The 22,986-nt window shown below is 42.1% G+C and overlaps 3 protein-coding genes across 4 annotated transcripts in view; 2 read left to right on the plus strand and 1 right to left on the minus strand.

Annotated features, from left to right (window-relative positions):
• LRRC41 (leucine rich repeat containing 41) overlaps window positions 1–7,580 on the minus strand; it is a 26,379-nt gene extending 18,799 nt beyond the window's left edge. The window contains exons 1-2 of one of the 2 annotated variants that reach the window (XM_060231757.1): window positions 7,213–7,580; window positions 3,703–3,789 (exon numbers count right to left, since the gene is read on the minus strand). In XM_060231757.1, the coding sequence (XP_060087740.1) occupies window positions 3,703–3,789; window positions 7,213–7,324 (199 nt within the window). In that variant the 5' untranslated portion in view covers window positions 7,325–7,580. The remainder of the gene's footprint in view (window positions 1–3,702; window positions 3,790–7,212) is intronic. The other variant, XM_060231760.1, reaches the window with a different exon arrangement.
• LOC132566584 (cytochrome b-c1 complex subunit 6, mitochondrial) lies at window positions 7,513–11,738 on the plus strand. Its single transcript, XM_060231763.1, has 4 exons — window positions 7,513–7,742; window positions 9,038–9,064; window positions 9,950–10,111; window positions 11,471–11,738. The coding sequence occupies exons 1-4, from the start codon at window positions 7,521–7,523 to the stop codon at window positions 11,501–11,503; spliced, it is 444 nt and encodes a 147-aa protein (XP_060087746.1). The 5' UTR covers window positions 7,513–7,520; the 3' UTR covers window positions 11,504–11,738.
• A 589-nt stretch (window positions 11,739–12,327) lies between these two features.
• NSUN4 (NOP2/Sun RNA methyltransferase 4) lies at window positions 12,328–22,120 on the plus strand. The gene is made up of 6 exons (XM_060231764.1): window positions 12,328–12,628; window positions 13,632–14,029; window positions 14,863–15,017; window positions 17,235–17,389; window positions 19,269–19,393; window positions 21,625–22,120. The coding sequence occupies exons 1-6, from the start codon at window positions 12,518–12,520 to the stop codon at window positions 21,899–21,901; spliced, it is 1,221 nt and encodes a 406-aa protein (XP_060087747.1). The 5' UTR covers window positions 12,328–12,517; the 3' UTR covers window positions 21,902–22,120.
• The last annotated feature ends 866 nt before the right edge of the window (window positions 22,121–22,986 follow it).

A 22,986-nucleotide genomic window follows, 5' to 3' on the forward strand; every position in this document is an offset into this window, starting at 1 on the left:
ATCCTATTACAAGCACTCTTTTAGCAGAACATACACTAAAATCACTATGACCGGGAATGCCAATGTTATTTAAAATTTCAATGACCTTGAAAAGTATTCAGTCTTTGTTAGGAATCCCTAGTTCATAGCCAGATGCAATGCAGTGTCTCCAAGAATTCTCCAAACTCAGTCTTCCATGAATACAGCTTTTGTAGCAATGAGTCAGTACTTCTTTTACCTCGTTTCACAGAAATGCTTTTTCCAAGCTTTCCACTTCAAGACAGACTTCCTGGCAAGGATGCTAATTGCTATGTTACAATCTCCTGTGCAGTAACTCTATTCTTGGGTAAGAATGTTGAGTGTTTGTTGTGGAGGCTGGTGTGCACAGAGGCTTGTGCTTTATTTCCAAACCAAGAGAGGGAAGTTGGCAACCCATTCCCGCCCCCTGCAGCCAAGTCACAGGACCTCTGCCTTCACTGGATTTAGTTTCAGCCTGCTCCGTTTTAACCAACCAACCAACCAACCAAGGCCTCCAAATCCCTGGCCAGATGTTCTGGGGCAGCCTCCAGCTGGCTGCTCATCAACAGATAGAGCTGGGTGTCATCAGTGTACTGGTGATACCACAGTCCATAATTCCATGCAAACTGGGCAAGGGAGTGCATAAAGAGGTTAAATAGCATTAGGGAGAGGATAGCCCCTTGTGGGTATTCACATACCAATGGGTATAATAGAGAAATCTCCTCCTCCAGCATCAAAATATATACCATAAGTAAGGAAAGGCACAAACAGATATAAAAAAAAGCCTGCATGGTTAACAAACAAAGTAATGGAAGCTATAAAAGGTAAGAAGGATTCCTTTAAGTGGTGGAAAACTAGTGCAAGTGAGGTTAATAAAAGGGAACACAGGTTGTGACAAATAAAATGCAAGTCTATGATTAGGCAGGCAAAAAGGGACTATGCATATTGCAAAAAACATAAAGATCAACAATAACAATTTCTTAAAATACATTAGAAGCAGAAAACCAGTCAGGGAGGCAGGGGTAAAAGGGGTAAAATGAGCAATAAGATGACCAAGATGTAAAAGATTTACTGAAGGAAGATAGGGAAATGGCTGAGAAGCTGAATGCATTTTTTGCCTCCATCTTCACTGTGGAAGATGAGAAGTGTTTGCCCACTCCAGAACACTGAGGGGTGCTGAAAGACCTGAGTCAGATTGAGGTGACGAGACAGGAGGTCCTACAACTGACAGACAAATTAAAAGCTGATAAGTCACCAGGCCTGGATGGCATACATCCAAGAGTTCTGAAAGAACTCAAAGGTGAAATTGTGGATCTCCTGACAAAAGTATGTAATCTTTCATTGAAATCTACTTCATTCCTAAGGACTGGAAGGTAGCAAATGTCACCCCCATCTTTAAAAAGGGTTCCAGAGGAGATCTGGGAAATTACAGGCCAGTCAGTCTGACTTCAATACTGGGAAAGTTGGTGGAAACCATTATCAAAGAGAGAATTAGTAGACACACTGATAAACAAGAGTTATTGAGGAAGACTCAGCATGGGTTCTGTAAGGGAAGATCTTGTCTCACTCTTGTTAAGAGTTCTTTGAGGGGGTGAACAAACATGTGGACAAAGGGGACCCAACAGATGTTGTTTACCTTGACTTCCAGAAAGCTTTTTATAAAGTTCCTCATCAAAGGCTCCTTAGTAAGGTCAAGAGTCATGGGGTAAAAGGATCAAAACTTGTGGATCAAAAACTGGCTAATTAATAGGAAAGAGAGAGTGAGTATGAATGGGCAATTTTCTCAGTGGAGAGTGGTAAGCAATGTGGTGCTGCAGGGCTCAGTACTCGGTCCAATGCTTTTTAACTTGTTCATTAAGGATTTGGAGTTGGGAGTAAGCAGTGAAGTGGCTAAGTTTGCAGATGACACTACATTGTTCAGGGAAAGTGAGAATCAGGGAGGATTCTGAGGCACTCCAAAGGGATCTGTCAAGGTTGGATGAGTGGGCAACAACATGGCAAATAAAGTTCAATGTGGCCAAGTGCAAAGTAATGCACATCGGGCCAAAAATAAATACATGTTGATGGAGTGTGAACTGGCAGAGACTGACCAAGAGAGATCTTGGGGTCGTGGTAGATAACTCACTGAAAATATGGAGACAGTGTGAGACTGCAATAAAAAAGGCAACGCCATGCTGGGAATTATTGGGAAGGGGATTGAAAACAAATCAGCCAGTACCATAATGCCTCTGTATAAGTTGATGGTGCAGCCTCATTTGGGGTACTGGGTACAATTTTGGTCACCTCAGCTCGAAAAAGACATTATAGCATTGGAAAAAGTGCAGAAAAGGACAACAAGAATGATTCAAGGGTTGGAACACTTTGCCTATGAAGAAAGGTTAAAGCGCTTGAGGCTCTTTAGCTTGGAGAAATGACAACTGAGGGGTGACATGATAGAGGTTTACAAGATTATGCATGGGACAGAAAAGGTAAAGAAGTACTTTTCTCCCTTTCTCACAATACAAGAACCTGTGGGCACTTCATGAAATTGCTGAGCAGTCGGGTTAGAATGGATAAAAGGGAGTACTTCTTCACACAAAGGGTGATTAACACATGGAATTCACTGCCACTGGAGGTGGTGGCAGCTGCAAGCATAGGCAGATTCAAGAGCGGATTGGATAAGCATATGGAGCAGAGGTCCATCAGTGGCTATTAGCCACAGCTTATCATTGGAACTCTCCGTCTGGGGCAGTGATGCTCTGTATTCTTGGTGTTTGGGGTGGGTGGGCACAGCGGGAGCGCTTCTAGTGTCCTGGCCCCACTGGTGGACCTCCTGATGGCACTTGGGTTTTTTGGCCACTGTGTGACACAGAGTGTTGGACTGGATGGGCCATTGACCTGATCCAACATGGCTTCTCTTATGTTATGTTCTTACCATCCTCTGTCCCTGACTTTGGAGAAAGATATTCTATTGGCATATAGGAATCTGATGCTAACAGTCCCACAAGCAATCTACAACCAAAATTGGATTTTAATCCAGGCCCTCAGCATCAAAATTATTATGTATTGTTTTAGTGTCTCACTGAGAACATAACCTGGTAAACTCGTTTTTTTCTTAACCTCTCATCTTTTATTTGAAGTTTCTCAAATGATCTCATTAGTTTAATCTCTGCTAGTATCATCCAACAACAATATCTAGTATTTAATTTTATATTTCCTAGTCTTGAATTTTATATTTCATATGCTGTTTTCTAAGGAAGTTGTGTCAATCTTTAAAAAAAAAAGTTTTATTTAAAGCCACTCTGCAAAAAGGAATTTCAGTCTGGGTTTCCCACAGTTAAAACCAACACACTATTAACTGTTCCATATTGCCTCTTAAACCATACTTTTTTAATGCTCTATAGTTCTGGAGTATTAGGTGTAGCAGTTTAACACTAATTATTATGTCTCTAACCCCTGTGAGCTGAAGCACAGTTTAAGAACACACATGCACACATGCTCCTTAGCAGAATGAAAAACCATTTAATCCAGTGTATTAATCTTTTAAGAAAATCAAAGAATCTGAATGGTAAAATGAAGATACCCAAAGGAATTACCTGTATCATGCAAAAGTGGGAGGAAACAATTTTAAAATGTATATTTGTTTTCGTAGAACAGCAGAAAGCACTACTTTTAAAAATTTCTGCATTCCTGCTGTCCCCCCTCCCTCCCTGCCGAGTAACTGACCTTTTTTCACAGCAGTCTCCTCAATTCGCTCTAGGTAGTAGATGTTAAGACTAGGCAAGATACCCTGCAGTATAGGACCTGGAAGTGCTTGTAGAGAGAAATGGATACAAAACATTATTTCAGTTCAAGAAAGGGAGCAGTTTTAGGCAAATCAGTGCCACAGGGCATGTTTAAACAGCGCTTCACATACAGGCTAAAAAGTTTTTCCTGCTCTATCCTATCATGCAGGTGAACTAATAATATCTCCACCCTGATATCAGATTTTTAGCCCAATTTTTTTTTAAAAAAAAGATCTTAGAAATGTCTCATGAATATAACAGACCTTATATAACAGTAAGTGGGCACTGTCTCTGATGTGACATATATATTGGGACAAGGTAGAGGAAACAAGGACCTCAGCAGAATTCATGTGTACAAAAGTGAACCAGTTGATATTGGTGTTCTCCTGAGAACTAAAGCAGCAATAGCAGCAAGTATTTCTGAAAAGTACACATTACAAGTATCCCATGATCTTTTAAACCACTGTTTTTTCCAGATGCTGGGGACCTGCAGTAGGAGAAGAGGAGCTATTTGTGGTGAGCAACTGTATCCAATACAATTGATCTTCCCTCTCACACTGTGAAAATCAGCATTTACAGCAGTAATCTACAGATGATTCCTATAAAAAAAATGAATACATTTGAAAGACATGAAGACTCCTATTATGGGGAAAGCATGAGATTCATTTTCTCAACTCCCATCTCCCCCTTGCTAGTGCAATACATCCAAATAACAAACCTACATTTATGTTCTGTATAAATTAACAAGACTGTGCCAACAAATATGGAAAACAAAACAACGGCCCACAGATAGTAATGCTCAGTTTACAACCCAATTCTGAAAAAGAGACATCAAAAACTGCAACTATTGGACCATCACAGTAATTTCTCATTCAAGTAAAACAACGATCTTACAACAAAGACTGTTACCATACATGCAATGAGAAATGCCACACGTTCAAGCTGGATTCAGAAAATGAAGAGGCACTAGAGATCATATTGCAAATTGATGTTAATTACTGGAGCATATGAGAGAATTTCAGAATAAAATCAGGTTGTGTTTCATAGATTTTGACGGTGCAGATCATTAAAAGCTATGACTGGCTTTAAAGGAAATGCACGTGCCACAACATTTGATTATTTTGATGCACAATCTAAACTCCAGACAAGAGGCCACTGTTAGGACAGAATATCGAGAAATAGGATGGTTTCCAATTGGCAAAAGGGTCAGACAATAATGTATTTTATTTCCCTCTTTTTTCAATCTGTATGCAGAACACATAATCCCAGGAAAATGGGATTAAATTTAGACGAAGGTAGACTGAAAAATTAGTGGAAGGACCATTAACAATTTAAGATATGCGGATGATCCCACATTATTTGGAAAAAACAGTGAAGATTTGAAATAAATACTAATGAAGGTTAAAGCAGAATGTGCCAGAGCAGGATTACAACTGAACAGCAAAAAGACAGAAGTAATGACTAATGTGGAATTACCCAACTTTAAGGTTAATTACGAAGAAATTGAAATTCTTCAAGATTTTCTATTCCTTGGCTCCATCATCAAACCAAAGGAAGACTGCACCCAAGAAGTCAGAAGGAGACTAAAACCCGTTTTTTCTTGGATTCTGCACTGGCATCTCTGGAGAAGTGCTGTGCGTTCCCTGCTTGCTCTCTGCCCTGTGCAAACTCAAGAGTCAAGAACAAGACCAGGATAAAGGCTAATGAGGAATTGGTCAGAGTTGGACAATGAAAAAAGCTGATATGAGGAAAGTTGATTCTTCTGAAATGTGGTGATGGAGAAGAGTTTTGTGGATGCCACAGACCACCAAAAAGACAAATAAAGGAGCCCTGTGGCACAGAGTGGTAAGCTGCAGTACTGCAGTCCAAGCTCTGCTCACCATCTGAGTTCGATCCCAGTGGAAGCTGGGTTCAGGTAATTGGCTCAAGGTTGACTCAGCCTTCCATCCTTCTGAGGTCAGTAAAATGAGTACCTTGCTTGCTTGGGGGTAAAGTATAGATCTGGGGTGGCTAACGGTAGCTCTCCAGATGTTTTTTTGCCTACAATTCCCATCAGCCCCAGCCATTGGCCGTGCTGGCTTGGGCTGATGGGAGTTGTAGGCAAAAACATCTGGAGAGCTACCATTGGCCACCCCTGGTATAGATGACAGGGGAAGGCAATGGCGAACCACCCCATAAAAAGTCTGCTGGGAAAACATCGTGATGTGACATCACCCCATGGATTGGTAAACAACTCAGTACTTTCACCTTTGTCTTTTAGTTTAAATCAACCCTGAACTCTCCCTAGAAGCTACAATGAGTAAACTGAGGCATACTTTGGTCACGTTATGAGAAGACATGAGTAACTAGAAAAGATAATAATGCTAGAAAAAGTGGAAGGCAACATGAAAAGAGGAAGACCCAGGCCTTGAATTCAGCAGGAGCTCACAAACCACAGCTCCTGAACCTTTCTGATGGCGCCTCTCCTCCTCCCCACCTACCTACCTTGTCCATTGAATAGTAGGTGCAGCTGCATAACAATCCCTGGATTAGGAGAGCAGGCAGCCAGCCAGCCACCAGGGGATTTGCCACAGCCCCAGCAGCCCTCATTAACTCCTGGAGAGGCCTGTGTCACCCTGTCTTCACTTCTTATTTGATTTTGAGCAATGGGTGGCTTGCTGGCCTTTTGCTGGCTCTCCTTTCTTGTGTTGGGTTGCTTTTGGCTTGGGCGGGGGGGGGGGGGGGGGGATGGATTGCATATACTAACGAGTTATGCTAATGAGCCTATATTTTTGACAAAATGACCCCTGGGAAGACCCAACATGAGATAGATTCTGGGTGTGTTCACACTACTCTAAATAATGTGTTTTGCAACTGGATTTTTCCTGGGTCCAAGTAGCAAAAATCCAGTTGCAAAACACATTATTTAGTGTAATTTGAACGCACCCTGAGTCAATGAAAGAAACCACATAAATTACCAACTAGGGCTAGAGAAATTCCTGACAGTGCCTGAGGAGAGCAGTTGGTGAGGAAGCAGAATGTAACGCTAGGGGAAAACGATCAGTGTAGTCTGGAAATCAGTCTTATTTCCTGTAGGGCTGCTGCCAGTTCTGGGTTTAGAAATTCCTGGAAATGTGGAGGCAGAGCCTGGTGGGATTTGGGGAGAAGGATCTCAGGGTATAATTAAATAATCCATTCTCTAAAGCAGCCTTTTCTTTAGGAAAACTTGTTCTTTGTAGTCTGGAGATCAGTTAATTCCTGGAGATCCTCAGACCCCACCTGTAGTAACCTGATGACAATGGAAGCTCTTTATTGTCATGGTGACTGTGGGAAGCTTAAACTCCAATACCCAAAGCCTATGGGTCAGATTTTGGCATTTCAGAGCATGCAGAGATCCCAGTACAAAGCTCCCAATAAGATACACTATCTTCGCTTCTGACGCGGAAATATTTGGTCTCGAATGAATGCTTACCCCACACTTCTCTTTCCACGTGCCCCATAACGGAGGTGACCACCGCAGCACTTAGGTCAAAAAGGCTGAGAGGATTCCAATCAGTAACGATCTCCTCATGCTTAGCTTCCATACTAATCGGCCGATAAACTTATTTACGAAAAACCTGAAAATGAAAGCGCCATCATGGGAAGGTCACTTATTGCTATGCGGATCTTCGGTACTGCCATACTGACACACAGAGGCGGGTACCGATTGGTTGGAAGTAGTGGCCATATTGGTAGAGTCGTAATATGCCCCATAACCCTCAAGTGCTGGAGACGCTTTATATGCTTCATCCGTATATAAACAAGCGCGGGCATAGTAGCCATCTTAAGAAGGTCAATTGGAACGTAACGCTATTTAGCAAGATTGCAGAGGGGGTGGGATTTCCGGTGACCCTTGCACGTCCTTTGTGGCTACTGAGCCAAGGCTTAGGAAGACGGTCTGAGATGGGGCTGGATGACAAGAAAAAGGTGGCATGCCGGGTTGTGGAGCCTGAGGAGCCTGAGGTGCGCTACTAAAGCAGAGGGTGCAGGATCTTTACCCTTATCCTGGGCAATGTTTTTGGTTTCTTTCCACCCCCCGCCCTTTAGGCCAAGGAATCATTTTCTTTCTGAGCGTTGACTTTGTTGTCGCGTTTTTTTCTCTTGTTTTCCTTTCTTTGCCTTTCTATTCATAGCTCTGTCATGATTGAAAAATGGAACTTTCTCTTTGAATAGCAGCGACGTCTGAAAAACAAAAATTAGCCGATGGCTGCCTCTTGAGCAGTCGGAATACTAAACATTGTCTCAAGCGGAGAAGGGGCCGGCCTTAACGCCTACAATTTGAGGCCACTTTTAAAGGGGTTTGCCAGGGATTGAATATAGGAGCTCTTGTATGCAAAGCATGTGCGCTTCTTAAATAATGGTTCTTTTCCACAGCGTTCGTTATTTTCAGCGTATTTCATATAATTTCTATGTGAATATTTTGGAGGACTAGGAAAGGAGAGAAACAGGAAAAAGGAGAGCAGGAAAGGGGAGGGCCACCTAGGGGTGTAGGAGAGAGTTCGCAGAGAAGAAAAGGCAATGGAGACAGTGTGGATGTGAGACCCCACCCGCACTTCAGGCTTCTTGTAGAGTCCTAATGCTCCTGCTGGGAATCGTTAGGGTGGATAACAGATGATCATTTGTCCTTTCTCCTATTTTTAAAAATCACCCTTGTATTCATCAAGTGGCCGTAGTTGTATGTTTGCTGAGTGTGGTTATCCTATCCCCTATTCAGTTGGCTTGACATGTCTTCCGTTTAGTGCTTTCCATTCACTTACGATGCAAGTTGCGTGCTCTCCATCAAGGTCTGTCTTGTCTGTTCTTTCTTTCCAGAGTCCCTAGCTCAGCCTCATTGCTGTTTTTTACACATCCATCTCTCAAACTGTTGATAGAATCAAGTGAGAGGAAAGCTGTCCCTTGTGGTTTTGGTGTTCTGGTATTCAGAAATGACTTACTTAGAGCAGGCAGTAATTTAGTGGCCTTGCACACCACTTGTCACCAAACAATTGCTGTTTCTTATTCAGCAACACTATGAGAGGTTACTCTCCATGGTCCAACCTGCTATAATATATATATTTGAAAGTCAAATTTTTATGTATTAATATTTAGGAATAAGTCATAAACCATCTTACTGATACAAAAACACAGGTTGCAGAACAGCTGTCTACTACATTGTACAAAAAAACTCGACTGAAACTGGTTAATTTTGCTATAGCCGAATGTACCCACTTTTTGCATATGTCAGAGATTTTATGAGTCATCTTAATTTGTGTCTCTAGGAGGAAGAAGAAGAGGAAGAACTTGTGGTATGTGACTTAATTAAAATATTGGAAAGTAAGAACATTATACAAGAGGGCGACAGGGATCTTTAATAATCATGTTGTTTCATGCAATTTCTCATTTGGATTTAGAAAATTAGAATATACGGAAGACTGTTGGTGTGTATTGGGGAGGTTTGATTATTATAAATTGAAGCACAAGTGCATAGATCAGTTGAGACAAGCTATGTATTTCCCAAATCTCTTTGTAACATCTTGAAGTACCAAGTAGTCATGAGGGCTATACTACTGTAGCTTCATAAGCTTTTTTTGGTTAATGCATTGTAGAAGTATCTCTGGAACACCAAAGCTTAGTTCTGTGGGCAACTGTATTCATTTCCAAAGTTATTTTAACAGCCTAGAGCAGAAGTGGGTTGTGTCTGACTTGCAACTAACATGTAAGTTCTGCACCCCAGAAAAGTCTTCATATCTTTAAGACTCATTGCTTAAATGCTGAGGCTCATCATTTTAGTTCTGGGAAAATACTTCTAGGTTACTTTGTTTGTGGTAGAAAGGCTGACAATGTGGAACAGGAGAAAAGATTTTAATCCTTTTGTGATATTTTTGTTTGGGATACGAAGCAGCAAGTTACTGTGTTCCACCTAGTAAGCCTTTGGGTGAATTTTAGTAACAACCAATGTTCCCTCTAAGCTGCAGGGTCTTGTGAGCAAAAATTCTACTTTGTGAACTACTGGCTTAATTTATTGCATAAATTATTGTGCTCTGGAGTCATCCTTTCTGAGCTAAGACAATGTGTGAGTGGAGGCTAAAAAAATCCATGAGCTAGTTCACACTAGCTCATTTTAGAGGGAACATTGGTAACAACCCACTGCCATTTACTGTTTTTCTTCCTATATATTGTTTTTCTTGCAGGATCCATTAACTACTATAAGGGAGCAATGTGAGCAAACAGAAAAATGTGTGAAGTTTCGAGAACGTTTAGAGGAGTGTGATGCTCGAGTGTCATCAAGGTCCCGCACAGAAGAGCAGTGTACAGAGGAGCTCTTTGACTTCTTGCATGCTAGAGACCACTGTGTAAGCTTGCTGGAGATGTGATTAGTAATAGTTGTGATTGATTTGAGGATTCTTTGTATAGCTGAAGTAGAGCTCTGTTTTTCTGTTTGTGAGCCACAACTTGGAATGTTCTTCAGATTTCACTATACACTGAGTATGGAGCAGCTCCTGAATCTTCATTTTCATGAAGAATTAAAACGTCATTTTTTGCTATTTGGTGGATTAGGAATTGTTGCATATGCAAGATTCAGTATTTCTCAAAAATCAGCCTTTAATTCTCAGCCACCTCAATTTTTCTAAACACATAGTAGAGCCAATCCATGGTTCAATACTACATGAATGACCCTGTGCTTCTGCATTGCCTCCTCACTTCTCTTGGAGTCTATTTGTAATTTCTAGTACAGTACTTTTGCTATTACATTTGAATTGGTCAGCCATGGTTTGCATTCTTTCAACCAGGACTGCAGATTAATTTCAAACCTGGTCTGCAATACTAGTTTGATGGACTTACTAGAACAAAAATAGATTGTACCTGGCTTCAACTGTTCAAGGGAAGCGAGGGGAGGGGGATTCTCAAGCATTCATTCATGAACTGCCCAACCATGGTTTTGCCATTGCACCTGAGGTATCCCATAATCTAGTAACTATTTAAAGGTTATGTGAAAAGAATTCTGTGGATAGAACTTAAACTTTATTTACTGAAACAAATCCTGCCTTTCTTCCTGGTTCAAGATGGCTTAAAATAAGAGTTAAAACTTCCCCAACTAAAACCAAAAAGGTAAAATAACAAGCCCCTGATTCCTTCCCTCCTCCCTTTAAAGATGTCTGCTATACAAACACCCTTCAAAAGCCCTGGCAAACAGGCAGGCCTTACAGCACTTCTTGAAGATCTTGTGGGGAGGGGGTGCCCTCCCCTCCCACTCTTCATTTTATCTGCTTTATGGTATATTTTGAATCGTGTTTTATTATATTTATTGTATATATTAATGTGTTATATTGGAAGCTGCCCCAAACAGTTTGCAGGAGGGGCAGGGTATAAATCAACGGAAATAAATAAATAACAATATTACTAACCTATAAATGTGTTAGAGTGTAGGTTGCAGGAATGCAGGTGAAGCCTGAAGATACTTTTGGGGTGCGGATAGTGGTGTTTTTCTCTAGTGGAATAACAAAATGAGTCCAGTAGCACCCAAGGGACCAACATTTCTCAGGGCACAAGCTTTTATGAGTAAATGCTGTTTGTCACTCACAAAAATTCTATTCTGGGAAATGGTGTCCTAAGATGCTACTGGACTCTAATTTTGTAAAGAGTTATTAATTTGCTAAATAAGTTACTGAATTCAATTTCATTTAATGTTTTCTTCATCTCTTGTTTTCCAGGTTGCTCACAAACTCTTCTGCAAGTTGAAATAAATGTTCATACAAGCCTAACTCCTCCTGAGCATGCTGCTTTACATCTCTGGCTTGAGAATGTGGAAACTGGCATTTGTGACCAACACAACCATCAATTGTAACATAGGAGTTGCAATCCAGATCCTCTATGCTCTGTGGAAGAAACGTGGTTAGCAGTATTTCTGTGACGTTCCATATTAAATATATTTGTGAAAATATTACAGCATATTCTGCAAATAAACATATACAGAATTAAGAAGTACTGCAGTCATCTTTGTATCATAAACCATTTTATCACACACTGACTTTAACTTCCTGTGGGGGGTGAGGGGAAGGAGGCACCTTTATCCAACTCCTGAAGCAAGCATACCTGGACCTGCCTTTTACCACCGTTATCACAAACTTTCTATATTTCTTGCAAGCAATTTCTTGCCTTGGCCAGAAAATAAATACTACTTTTTCCATCCTTGCTTTCTGCTCCATTCAACCATATATAGGAGAACAAAAAAGTGTAATGGAAGTAATAATAATAATAATAAATTTTATTTATACCCCGCCCTCCCCGCCAAGGCAGGCTCAGGGCGGCTTACAGAACATGGCAAAAGCCATATTAAAACAAAATTATATAATTCAATACAGTTAACAATTAAATATTTAAATAATCTAAAAACAGTCTAAAAATATAATCTAATAGTGCTACTATTTAAAATACTTGTAAAAGCGCCGCAGACCTTGAAAGAATAAAGAAGCATTAGCAATGTTACTAAGCGGAAGCTAGCCAGCGACCATTACGCTGCCCCACATGGTTTGCGCTACTCTTAAGGCAGAACTGGCTGCAGCTTTTCGTAGCACGATCTCTTTCCGCCGCTCCTTCAGTACAATTGGGCGGGGAAATGATCCACCCCACCGGAATCGCATGGCGACGAAGCTTCCGGGCTGTGTTGGTTCCCGCTCCTTCCTGTGACAGATTCGCTGGCGTATCTCGCCGCAGGAGGAAGTGAGGTGCATGCGCCGGACTCGGCGTTGGAGTTGGTGATGGCGGCTGTTGCCGCTGCTACACATGTTGGGAAAGGAAAGCGGCAGTTCTTGAGTTTGTGGGCAAAAGCGTTTTCCATCCCCTGCAGGCACCGGCAGAAGAAGAATTGGGTGAGCGGGAGGGAAGATTGGACGATCCGGCCTCGTCGGTCTGCAGCAACCTGCAGTTGCTAGAAAAAATCCTGCTCATCTCTCCGGGTTGCTTTCTAGCCCCTTCCACGCCCCCCCCCCCGGCAGTTACACCTTATTAGCCATTTTCACAAGTTACAGTGAATGCATGCGCATTCTGTGTACATGTACGCTTGATTTTTCTTTATATGTGTGTTGAACAATTATGCAACATTCAACACACGTATAGATCAAGACATGGCATTTATCTAGGTAGTGCTTCCCAGATGCATTTGTAAAGTAAGCCTGTATTAGCTTTTTCTTATAACGTTACCTGTGATCAGTGAAAGCTGAAGTGGACCGTCACCATTCCTGCATGTAAACTGATTGCCATAGCAAATCCTGAAGTCGTTTGTACCGTTATGTTCTCATTGGGGCCATGATGGGCAGAAGTTGTAATGTGTCTGAAACATGCCCCATTGCTATTATCTTAGATATCTGGAGTGCATGCTTTGGAAATACATGTTTGTTGATTATTCATTTATTCAAGGTTGATTGCAACTGTTATCCATGTGTAGGTTTCTGGGTATAGCTCCTTAGCTGATGTTTTTTTACTAGTAATTTAAGGTAGAAAATACTGCATTACTGACTTAACATACAATGTCCAGTTCATTCAGATGGAAGGGAAGATTTGGTACTTTCTCCATGGTACAGAATCAGTTTCTAGACCTAGTAACACCAGGTAGTTCAGCCATGGTAATTCTGAAAGCAGCAACTTCATCTGACTAGTAGCAAGCTGCCTTGAGCCTTTCATTCTACAAATACTCTAATGTGGATGTTGGCTGATAGCCATGCAGTCAGGCCTCCTAGTGGTGGGGTATGAGGAACCAGCCCACCTGCCAGTGTGTCCCATTCTAGACTAATCCCTAACTTGGAACTGCTGTTTCTTTACAAACATTGGGAAGCCTATGTTTTGTAACGTTTGTTATTTGTAATTCTTTTCAAGGCAACCACCCGCCCTCGGTTGTCTGCTACCAGACTGGCTCTGCAGAACTTCGACATGAACTACAGTGTACAGTTTGGCAGTCTCTGGCCTTCGATCCGTATCAGCCTTCTCTCAGAGCAGAAATATGGAGCTCTTTTCAACAATTTCTCTGATATACAGCAGATCAGCCAGGAACTGGAATGTCTGAATGCTGTGGATTTCATTTGGGAATCTCAGAAAGTGGTGCAAGATCTGAATTCCACAGCAGGACAAGAGGCTAGTGAATCAGCTGTGTCAACTCGGGCTGTACCTCCTGAGTCTCAACCACAGCCACTTCCTTGTCTTTCTACACTAATTAGTTCCAACATCAAATGTTACACATTCCCCAAAGGAGACATCAGCCTCTTTCCTCCTGCCAGGTGCCTAGCAGACTTAGTCTTCAGTGCTTGTCAGATTAAAAATGCGTTTCATTTTCTTGTATAGTTATCCTAAAATATTTGGCTGCTGTCAATGGCAACAAATCCCTTTTCTGCTGCTGATCATTTTAGAATCATAGAGATGGAAGGGACCTCCAGGGTCATCTAGTCCAACCCCTTGCACAATGCTGGGAAATCACAAATATCTCCCTCTAAGTTCACAGGAGCAGCATTGCTGTCAGATGGCCATCTAGCTTCCACTTAAAAACCTCCAAAGGAGGAGAGCCCACCACTATCCAAGGAAGCCTGTTCCACTGAGGAACCGCTCTAACTGTCTGGAAGTTCTTCCCAATGTTTAGTTGAAAGCTCTTCTGATTTAATTTCAACCTATTGGTTCTGGGGCCACAGAAAACAACTCTGCACCATCCTTTATATGACAGCACTTCAAGTACTTGAAGATGGTGATCATATCATCTCTCAGTCATCTCCTTTCCAGGCTAAACATACCTACATCCTTTGGCCTTTCCTCATAGGACTTGGTCTCCAGACTCCTCACCATGTATTTAGTTTTTGCTTTGGATGCTTTTTCATTTAATATTGTGGAGTATGGATGCTGTCTTCCCTCTTAGGATAAGACAAGGTAGATGGAAGGAAAGCAGATTGGTGTCAGAGTCCCTAGCGGGATCTTGAACTCTCTCTGTGTACTTGTAGCCCCATTTGCAAATAGATGCTTAAGTGTGAATGACAGCCAGAAATTTTTTATTGGCAGCTGTTGTACAGTTCGTGTGCCCTAAACATATAGTTGATGTAGTTTTCTGCTTTCCCTTCTTTCGAAGACCAGATGCACTTGGAATCCTGGGCTACTACCTCTTGGATGCTGCATCGGTCCTGCCTGTATTGGCTCTCAATGTGCAGCCTGGTGACTTAGTCCTTGATCTCTGTGCAGCACCAGGTGGAAAGACACTAGCACTTCTACAAACTGGATGTTGTCGTAAGTAAAAATTCTTCTAATCTTTGCTTCTCTGTAGATGGTATCTTCCTTGTTTTCCCACAAACAGGCTCAGGGCAGGTAACCCAGTAAAAATAATGACAATACCATTCTAAAAACAAATACAGCAGTCAAACAATTATAAGATGCCGAGCATACATTTTTTAGCCTTAAAAGCCCTTCAGCTGGAGTGAATGAGATGGAATCAAATGCAATCAGATCTATGCAATATCAGTACCCTTGTGGGCAGAGAATGGGCTGCCATGGCAGGGAGACCAAACAATTTGTTGTCCACTCCCTCACCTGAAAGCCTGGCAAGAACAGCTGCTGCAACAAGCTCCACAGGGCCCTAATCTCCAATGTTCCACCAAGTAGGAGCCAGAACTGAAAAGTGGACTTTGTTTGGGCCAGGGACACCCAGTAGAAGTTGAACAGTGGAGCACAAAGCTCTTTGGGGGGTGGTATATGGGAGAGACAGTCCCTTAGATAAGTGAGACTAGTTAAACCTTTTGCCAACTTGCCTGGATTAGGTTGCCAGCTTCCATGGAGTGGTTGAAGGACAGCCTCTGTGACTGGAGTCTTCTGAGTAATGTCTTCCTCTCCTTAAACATAGACACTATGGATTGAGAGATATGTCTAAGTATGTATGTTCAGAAGTGAGGTTCACTGAATAGACAGGAGAGTTACCCCTAAACAAGTGGGCTTGGGATTGTGGCCATATCTTTACAATTTGCAGCCTGTCTTTCCACTTCAGGATGCCCCATGCAAAGGTGCCTATATATGTATTTTTAATGTTAATGTTGTTCTAGATCAGGGGTGTCAAACTTGCAGCTCGGGGGCCTGGAAAGCTCCTATCAGGCTCGTGAGCAAGTCTGCTTTCTTCTCCCTCCCTCTTGCTTCCTCCTCTATCACAGCTTGCTTTGCCAGGCTTGTTTAATTGCACAGGAGGTACAGAACAAAGTCTCTCTTTTCTCCATTGGCTGAGGCTCCTCCCTTGGGGAGGAAGGCAGGTAGGGGGAGCTTGCTTTGCCAGGTTCTCAGTCGCACAGCAGACCCACTGAACCAAGTCTTTTTCTTCTGTTGGCTGAGGCTCCATCCCCTCCTCGTCCTCTGGGAAAGGAGGGAAAGAACCAGAGCTTCTTTGCCCGGTTCCCTCAATCACACTGGAGAGATACAAAATCTTTGGTTTTGTCTGTGTCCTTTATAAAGTTTATATCTCCGCTACCTTTATGACACACATGGCCCGGCCTGACAAGGTCTCATTTATGTCACATCTGGCCCTCGTAACTAATGAGTTCAACACTCCTGTTCTAGACTGCTTTAAATTTTGACCAAATCTCATAAAATATTAAGGCCTTCGGTGCTGCAGACTGCTTTTTCTTGCCCTTCTGCAAGGCTCATTGGTGGTTTGTGAACTGCATAACAAAAGTTAATATTTTGCTTAATATGGTGTCTTGCTTTCCCCACCTTATTCCTATCTCAGAAAAGAAAATTGTAATGGAGAGTTGTGAATGGTCTACATGTCCAGCAGAATGAGGTCAAAGGAAGGTGAATGGAGTGCAGCAGGTGGCAGCACCTTCTGGAATGCAGCCTAGTTACTGCAAATAGAAAACCAGAACAGAGATCTCTGTGACAACTCCTTGTGTAACTATTTGTTGGGCTGTTTGTTTTTATTTCCAGGAAGTTTGTATATGGGACCCCTCTCCCCTCCCAGTAGTAGAACGTGGTACTTCACCATTTTATCTCATTCTCCTGTATGTGTAGACCAAACCTCAGCCATACAGTAGAGTTTCCTTCAAGGTAAATATGTGTAAGAATGCAGCCTTAAAGATGCCATAGTGTATAACCTGACTTCACTTATTTGAATTGTCTGGAGCCATCTGCTCTTCAAGTGTTCTGGTGTGATGTATTTCACTTCTCTCACATCTGTCATTGGAGTTATGTAGAATCTTCAGGGGGTTGCTTTGAGATAGGATATTTAATATATTCTTCTGGGCCTCTTCGGTTCCATGTTAAGAATGTTATCTTTACTCTCTGTAGGGAAGTTGCATAGATGACATGCTGAACGTGATACAGTGTTTTGATCATGAGAAAGAGAGCACATGCCATGCATCAATGTCATGTAGGAACATGTCCACTGGTTCTCAGTCATACATGGAATTTGAACAGTCTCCAGGATTTGGCTACCCCTGATTTATGCTGCTGTCCTTCTTGCAATAGGAGAATTAGCAGCCAATGATGTCTCTGTTTCTCGCACTGGCCGATTGAATAGAGTTCTCAGTAGCTACATTCCTAAAAACCTCTGTGAAATAGTGCGGATTACATCATGGGATGGAAGGAAGTGGGGAGACCTAGAGGCGAACACTTATGATAGGGTAAGAAATGTCTTGGGAGTGGGACCCCACTGCCCAGCCATCGATAATATGTTATTTGATGCTTGCTTTGGCTGAACATGTTTTTAGGGATTTTTCTTTCTTTCTGATAAGACAGAATATTGGGCTTCATGGTTCAGTTTTTAGTGGTAACATTTGTAGTTACAAAGACAAGACCTACAGCTTTTTGTTTTGGAACTAAGACACAAGTATTCTTTCTGATACTTAAGTAATCAGGCAGAATACTCCTTGCATAGTTCAGAATGCAAGACATAGGTCCTGAATGTAGTATGGGAGAATCTGTTTCTTTTCTTGAATTGTAAATATTTCCTGTTTAACTTCTAATTCTCAGTCATGTTGACAGTAATGTTTCTAGCCATCCAAATGCATGAGAGAATTTAATTTCCATTGACATGGCTGTATGAGCATTCTTTTTACATACAAGAGCTTTATGAATAGTTGCCAGCATTGTATGAATTTCATGATGTGCATACTAACAGGCTGCAATCCTAAGAACACGTTCCAGGAAGTAAGCACAGTTGAATAAATAGGACTTACTTCTGAGTGGACTTGTTTTGCCCAAAAAGCAAGAACTGATTGAAAAAAATACTAGAAACAGCAGAACTGGACTCACTTTTATCTCTATTAAACGGCAAGACTATACAAGACACACACAAAAACTTTGGAATCCCTTTTATACATGGTTTGATACATTGATATGATCCTGTTTTCTGTATGTCATATGAGTAATAAGAAGTATATATATTTAATCCATTTTAAGATGCTCATTGTAGATCATAAAAATATGTAATTCATGACTTAGTCACTTTCTACAGCTATTTATATATTGGACTGACTTATCTATTATATATCAGAATGTTGCAGATGTTTAATAGCATATTCTTTTATCCTTCCCCTATACCCCTTCCCCTATCCGTTGTTCCTAATCTCTTGAAATTAATAAAATACTTTATACTCAATAAAAGGATTGTTTTTATAGTCCAGTAATACCTATTGCAAAGAAACCTAAGAATTCTTGTTTTAGTCATTTTCTAAGTAATCCTCAGCCATTTTCTGGTGCTCACAGCCAGGGCCGGCTTGCCCACTAGGCAAACTAGGCAATTGTCTAGGGCTCTGGGAGGGTGGTGGCACCAAATTAGACTCTCCCCACCCTCTCTGCACCCAAGAAAATGCCTAGCTTACCTGTTTGTGCTGCTGCCTCCCTCCCGCTGCTGCCCTTCCTCCCCCCATCCCTTCTGTGATGGCACGTTCTTTCCCCCACCCCCGCACTCAAAGGAGTGCTAGAATTGGCCCATTCTAGCTGCGTTCCTCCTCCCCCCTCCCCTTCTGTAGCAGCGCTCCCCCCACCCCCTCGGCACTCACAGGAGCGCTGCTAAAATTGGCCATACCCGCTTAAACGCGGGCCGGACCTCTTAGCTCTGAATGAGGCTTCGCTCCAGATCGAAGCCTCATTCAGTGATGAGAGGCCCAGCCCGTGTTTGAGCAGGTAGGGCTAATTCTAGTGGCTCTCCTGTGAGTGTGTGGGGGGGAGCGTGCCTCTGCAGAAGGGGAGGGAGGGGGCAGCAGTGCTGGGGGGGGGGGGCTTTACAGACCCTGGGAAGCTCAGCGCTCCACCTCCTCTTCCCAGGCATCCCAGAGTCTGCCCATGGACAGGGGTGGCAGGTGGCGAGTATGCCTGGGGCGCCATGCACCCCAGAGTGAGCGCTGCTCACAGCTATTAAAAAAATAGTCCTACCAATGAAAAAGGTCAGAAGAAACCTGCCTCTATATGTACAGCTGGGAGGATATAAGCAAGGGGTTTGGGGGAAGAGTGAGGAGAAAGCTTGTAATTTTAAGTTGAAAGAATTTTTCCCCCATTCAGGTGCTTGTGGATGTGCCCTGTACAACAGACCGGCATTCACTCATGGAAGAGGACAATAACATATTCCAAAACATGAGGAAAGGAGAGCGTCAGATGTTGCCAATGCTCCAGCTGGAGTTGCTTGTGTGGGTGATCCTGATCTTATGCAGTACCTTCTGAGCCATGCTAGTCTGTTTCTGTTATACTATGAAGAGGATTAAATTATGTTGTAAAGCAGGGCTCATGGCCTTACAAAGAAGTCCACAGAAGTCACTAGGCTACAAAACTGCTTCCATGTCTATCTGTCTGCCCCACATATCTGTCTTAGTCATTTGTGGCTTTAACAAATAAAGTAACCATGCATCCTTCCCTGATTTTCTAAAGATTCTTACCTACCACTGAGGTTCCAGCCAGACTAGAGTCCATATAGGAATTTAGTTTCAGGGAATAGCTGTATTGGTCTGCAGTAGAACAGTTAGATTCGAGTCCAGCAGCACCAAGAGTTTCAGGGTGTAAAAGCTTTTGAGAGTTCCTTCATTTACTCATGTCTGATGAAGAGAACTTTGACTGTTGAAAGCTTATACCAGGGGTGTCAAACTTGCGGCTCACCCAGGGCTTTAATCTGGCCCTTGGCTCTTTTCTCTCACCTCCTCCCCACCTGTCCTGAGGTTGCCAGCTCTGGGTTGGGAAATAGATTTGGGGGGATGGAGCCTGAGGGAGGGCAGGGTTTTAGGAGGGAAGGGACCTCAGCATATAGTCCACTTTCCATAGCAGCCATTTTCTCCAGGGGAGTGGATCTTTGTCACCTGGAGATCAATTGTAATAGCAGATCTCCAGATGCCACCCTGAGGTTGGCAACCCTAAGTTCTATCCTCACCCTTCGAAGCCCCAGGCTGCCAAACTCTGGGACTGTTTCTAATAATAGAATAATAATACAGAATAATAACAAAAACAGTGTTCTGGGATGGGAATGACAGAGTGGAATAATGGTCCCTAGCAATAGAATCTGTGTTGTGGGACTGGAATGATGGGTGCATAGTGGAATGACAGTTCCTGGGAGTAGCAGCAACATTCTGGGAATGGAATTCCACTCTGGGGGCCCTCATTCCATTCTGAGAACACTTCTGGTATTTACAGGACCCATTCCACTCGGGGCATTCCAATCCCAGAGTAGTCTGTCTGAGCCCAGAGACATTAATGTGAAATCCATGTTGCATTTTCTTTGCAACTTTGTCTGTGCTGCAGTGTATTTCAGGAGTGGAGCTCAAGTAGTTTCAGTTTCCAGTGTTTGTATGCCAGCTGGTTGTTGCTTTTTGGGAGTTGTCTCCTTGTAAATAAATGGTTGATGATTTGAGCCAGCTTGTCTCTGCTGAATGGGCCTGAGAATGGTGCCTGAGTGAATATTCTAACCTGGAAACCCACAGCCAAAGAGGGACATTGAACTGGAGAGCCATTGCCACTCTGAGTAGACCTGGGGAGGGGGGAGACACTTGCAGTGGCCAGGCATTTCATGTTTTCCTGGGCTCAGAGCATTTTATATTTTTAGTTTATAGTTTTAGTTTCTACTGTGATTATTGTGCTTTTTCTTGATATCTTATTTTAAAAATTACATTGCCAAATACCACACATTCCAATTTTGGCAGGCATCTTTTAAGTGTGTGGGGGGAAGGTTTGGATGTCAGTTATCAAAGACTATTAAACAAAATATCTTGTTTTAAAGCATGTTTGTATTTTAATTAAGAAAACATCTTGAATTGTTTGTATCCTTTACAAAGTTTATATCTTTGCTACCTGGCATTACATTTTATGGTCCACATGGCCTGAACTATCAGAGTCCTATTTATGTTAGATCCAGCTCTCATAACAAATGAATTCAACATCCCTGGCTTATAACATGAAACCCCCGTTGGTCTCTTAAGGTGTTATTGGACTTGAATCTAGCTTATAGGAATATAACTATTCAGGAGTATCAACTGATTTTTTGCAAAATACGGCTAATAATGTGACAACATAAAGGGGTAGGGGAACAATGCTCTCAGGTGTGGGGAAATTTAAAAATTACAGGTGCACTGTAGAAGGAGTAAAATGATGCTTCATCACAATGATGGAGCAAGTGGTAGATTAGTGGTACCACTGCAGGTTCTTATGAGAAGCTATTTACTACCTTTCCAGCTCTGGCTTTTTAAGATGGTAAAATTTAAATGGTTTCCCTTGTGGTAAGAGAACAGTAGACAATGAGATTTAGGTCATAGTAATGGACCACAGACTGGGCTTCTGTGTGCTCTTTGGATTGTTACATGATACAATGATGAGCAAGTGGCTTATCTTAGCTTTAGGTTATTCCCCCTAATACACTTTTCTTCTATTCTGTTTCCAGTGCTGGGATCCTTGCTGCCAAGCCAGGAGGAGAGGTGGTGTACTCAACATGTTCCTTATCTCAGCTACAAAATGAGTATGTGGCTGAGAGAGCAGTGGAGTTACTAAACATCCAATACAACATTGATGTCCGTGTTGAAGACTTAAACATTTTTAGGAGACTATTTCAGGACACATTTTCTTTCTTTCCAAGCTGCCGACTTGGAGAGCTTGTTCTTCCCCACCTCACATCCAACTTTGGACCCCTGTATTTTTGCAAATTGCGCAGATTGGGATAGAATAGACAGGGTATGCTGTAAAAGGAGGGAGAACATGTACTCGTCTTTTCATTTGACATCTGTCACTTGGTGTTGTGGGGTGGTGGTAATTGAATTTACAGAACAGCAGAAATGTATTTCTTGAATGACTGTACCTTGGGCTTTACATGTAACTCACAGCCCGTGACTGTTGTCAAAAACCTTTTATAACCTTGAATAAAAATGAAACAAAAATACGAACTGTTTTTGTGTTTTTCCTCATTTTTTCATGGATTAAGCTGTCCTTTAGATATTAAGCCCAAAGGGGGGGGCAGGAGGTGACAAGGAGGAGAAGAACATGTTGTTTGGCATACTGCAAAATCAACTGATTTAAGTTGAAGCAGAGATGGCATGAAACAGATAGTTGTTAGTCTGTGCTGGGTGCAAAACAGCAGCTGAGGTGCCAGCAAAACTGTTGAAGAAAAAGATGTTCTCCCTCTTCTTAAAATTTGCAGACTTGGGATTTCCAGCATCTTTGCCACTCCAGTATCTTGTTTATCTCAGATGAAAATTCTGGTGAACATGAAAGCTTGCTCCATTATTTTGCAAGATACCTAATGTAGATATTGTCTGACTACAGGTTTTAGAATTGTTCTAACATGCCTATTTCTACCTAGTTTTCTCTTTGAAAGAGTGCATCTGGCCAGTGGTTTTCAAACTTCAGCAATGCAAGGGCCCCCATTTTGATTACATTTCTGCAGACCTTGAAGCTCTCCTGCCATATTTGTTTATGTAACAAATTTGTGGATCCCCAGTCCCTAAGTTCATGGGGCTCAGGGTGATGTAAAACAAATAACATAAAATGTAAACATTAGAGTACAATATCTTGCATGTATTTGCCTCATGCCTAACAGCAACTTTTCAGGATTCACTTGGCAGCTGTACATGCTTCATAGAGACATCTGTCTTTTAACCAATATAGTAAGACTGTTATTGCTACACTTTGAAAGCTAGTTCAAGAAAAATCTGCATGTGACCTATACGATCAGATCTCAGCGGGTAGCTAGTTCTTTACAGCCACAGCTCAAGAGGCCTTGACCAAATCAAAGTAATTGAGTGGAAAGGAC

Source organism: Heteronotia binoei, chromosome 2, assembly GCF_032191835.1.
Source record: "Heteronotia binoei isolate CCM8104 ecotype False Entrance Well chromosome 2, APGP_CSIRO_Hbin_v1, whole genome shotgun sequence".
NCBI lineage: Eukaryota > Metazoa > Chordata > Lepidosauria > Squamata > Gekkonidae > Heteronotia > Heteronotia binoei.

Bases quoted from the DNA above. Each gene is read 5' to 3' on its own strand.
- NSUN4 (XM_060231764.1), top strand. From the start codon at position 12,518: ATGGCGGCTGTTGCCGCTGCTACACATGTTGGGAAAGGAAAGCGGCAG. The intron at 14,030-14,862 runs GTGCCTAGCAGA...CTTCTTTCGAAG, and splicing joins AGCCTCTTTCCTCCTGCCAG to ACCAGATGCACTTGGAATCC. The intron at 15,018-17,234 runs GTAAGTAAAAAT...TTCTTGCAATAG, and splicing joins TCTACAAACTGGATGTTGTC to GAGAATTAGCAGCCAATGAT.
- LOC132566584 (XM_060231763.1), top strand. From the start codon at position 7,521: ATGCTTCATCCGTATATAAACAAGCGCGGGCATAGTAGCCATCTTAAG. The intron at 9,065-9,949 runs GTATGTGACTTA...TTTTTCTTGCAG, and splicing joins AAGAAGAGGAAGAACTTGTG to GATCCATTAACTACTATAAG. The intron at 10,112-11,470 runs GTAAGCTTGCTG...CTTGTTTTCCAG, and splicing joins TGCATGCTAGAGACCACTGT to GTTGCTCACAAACTCTTCTG.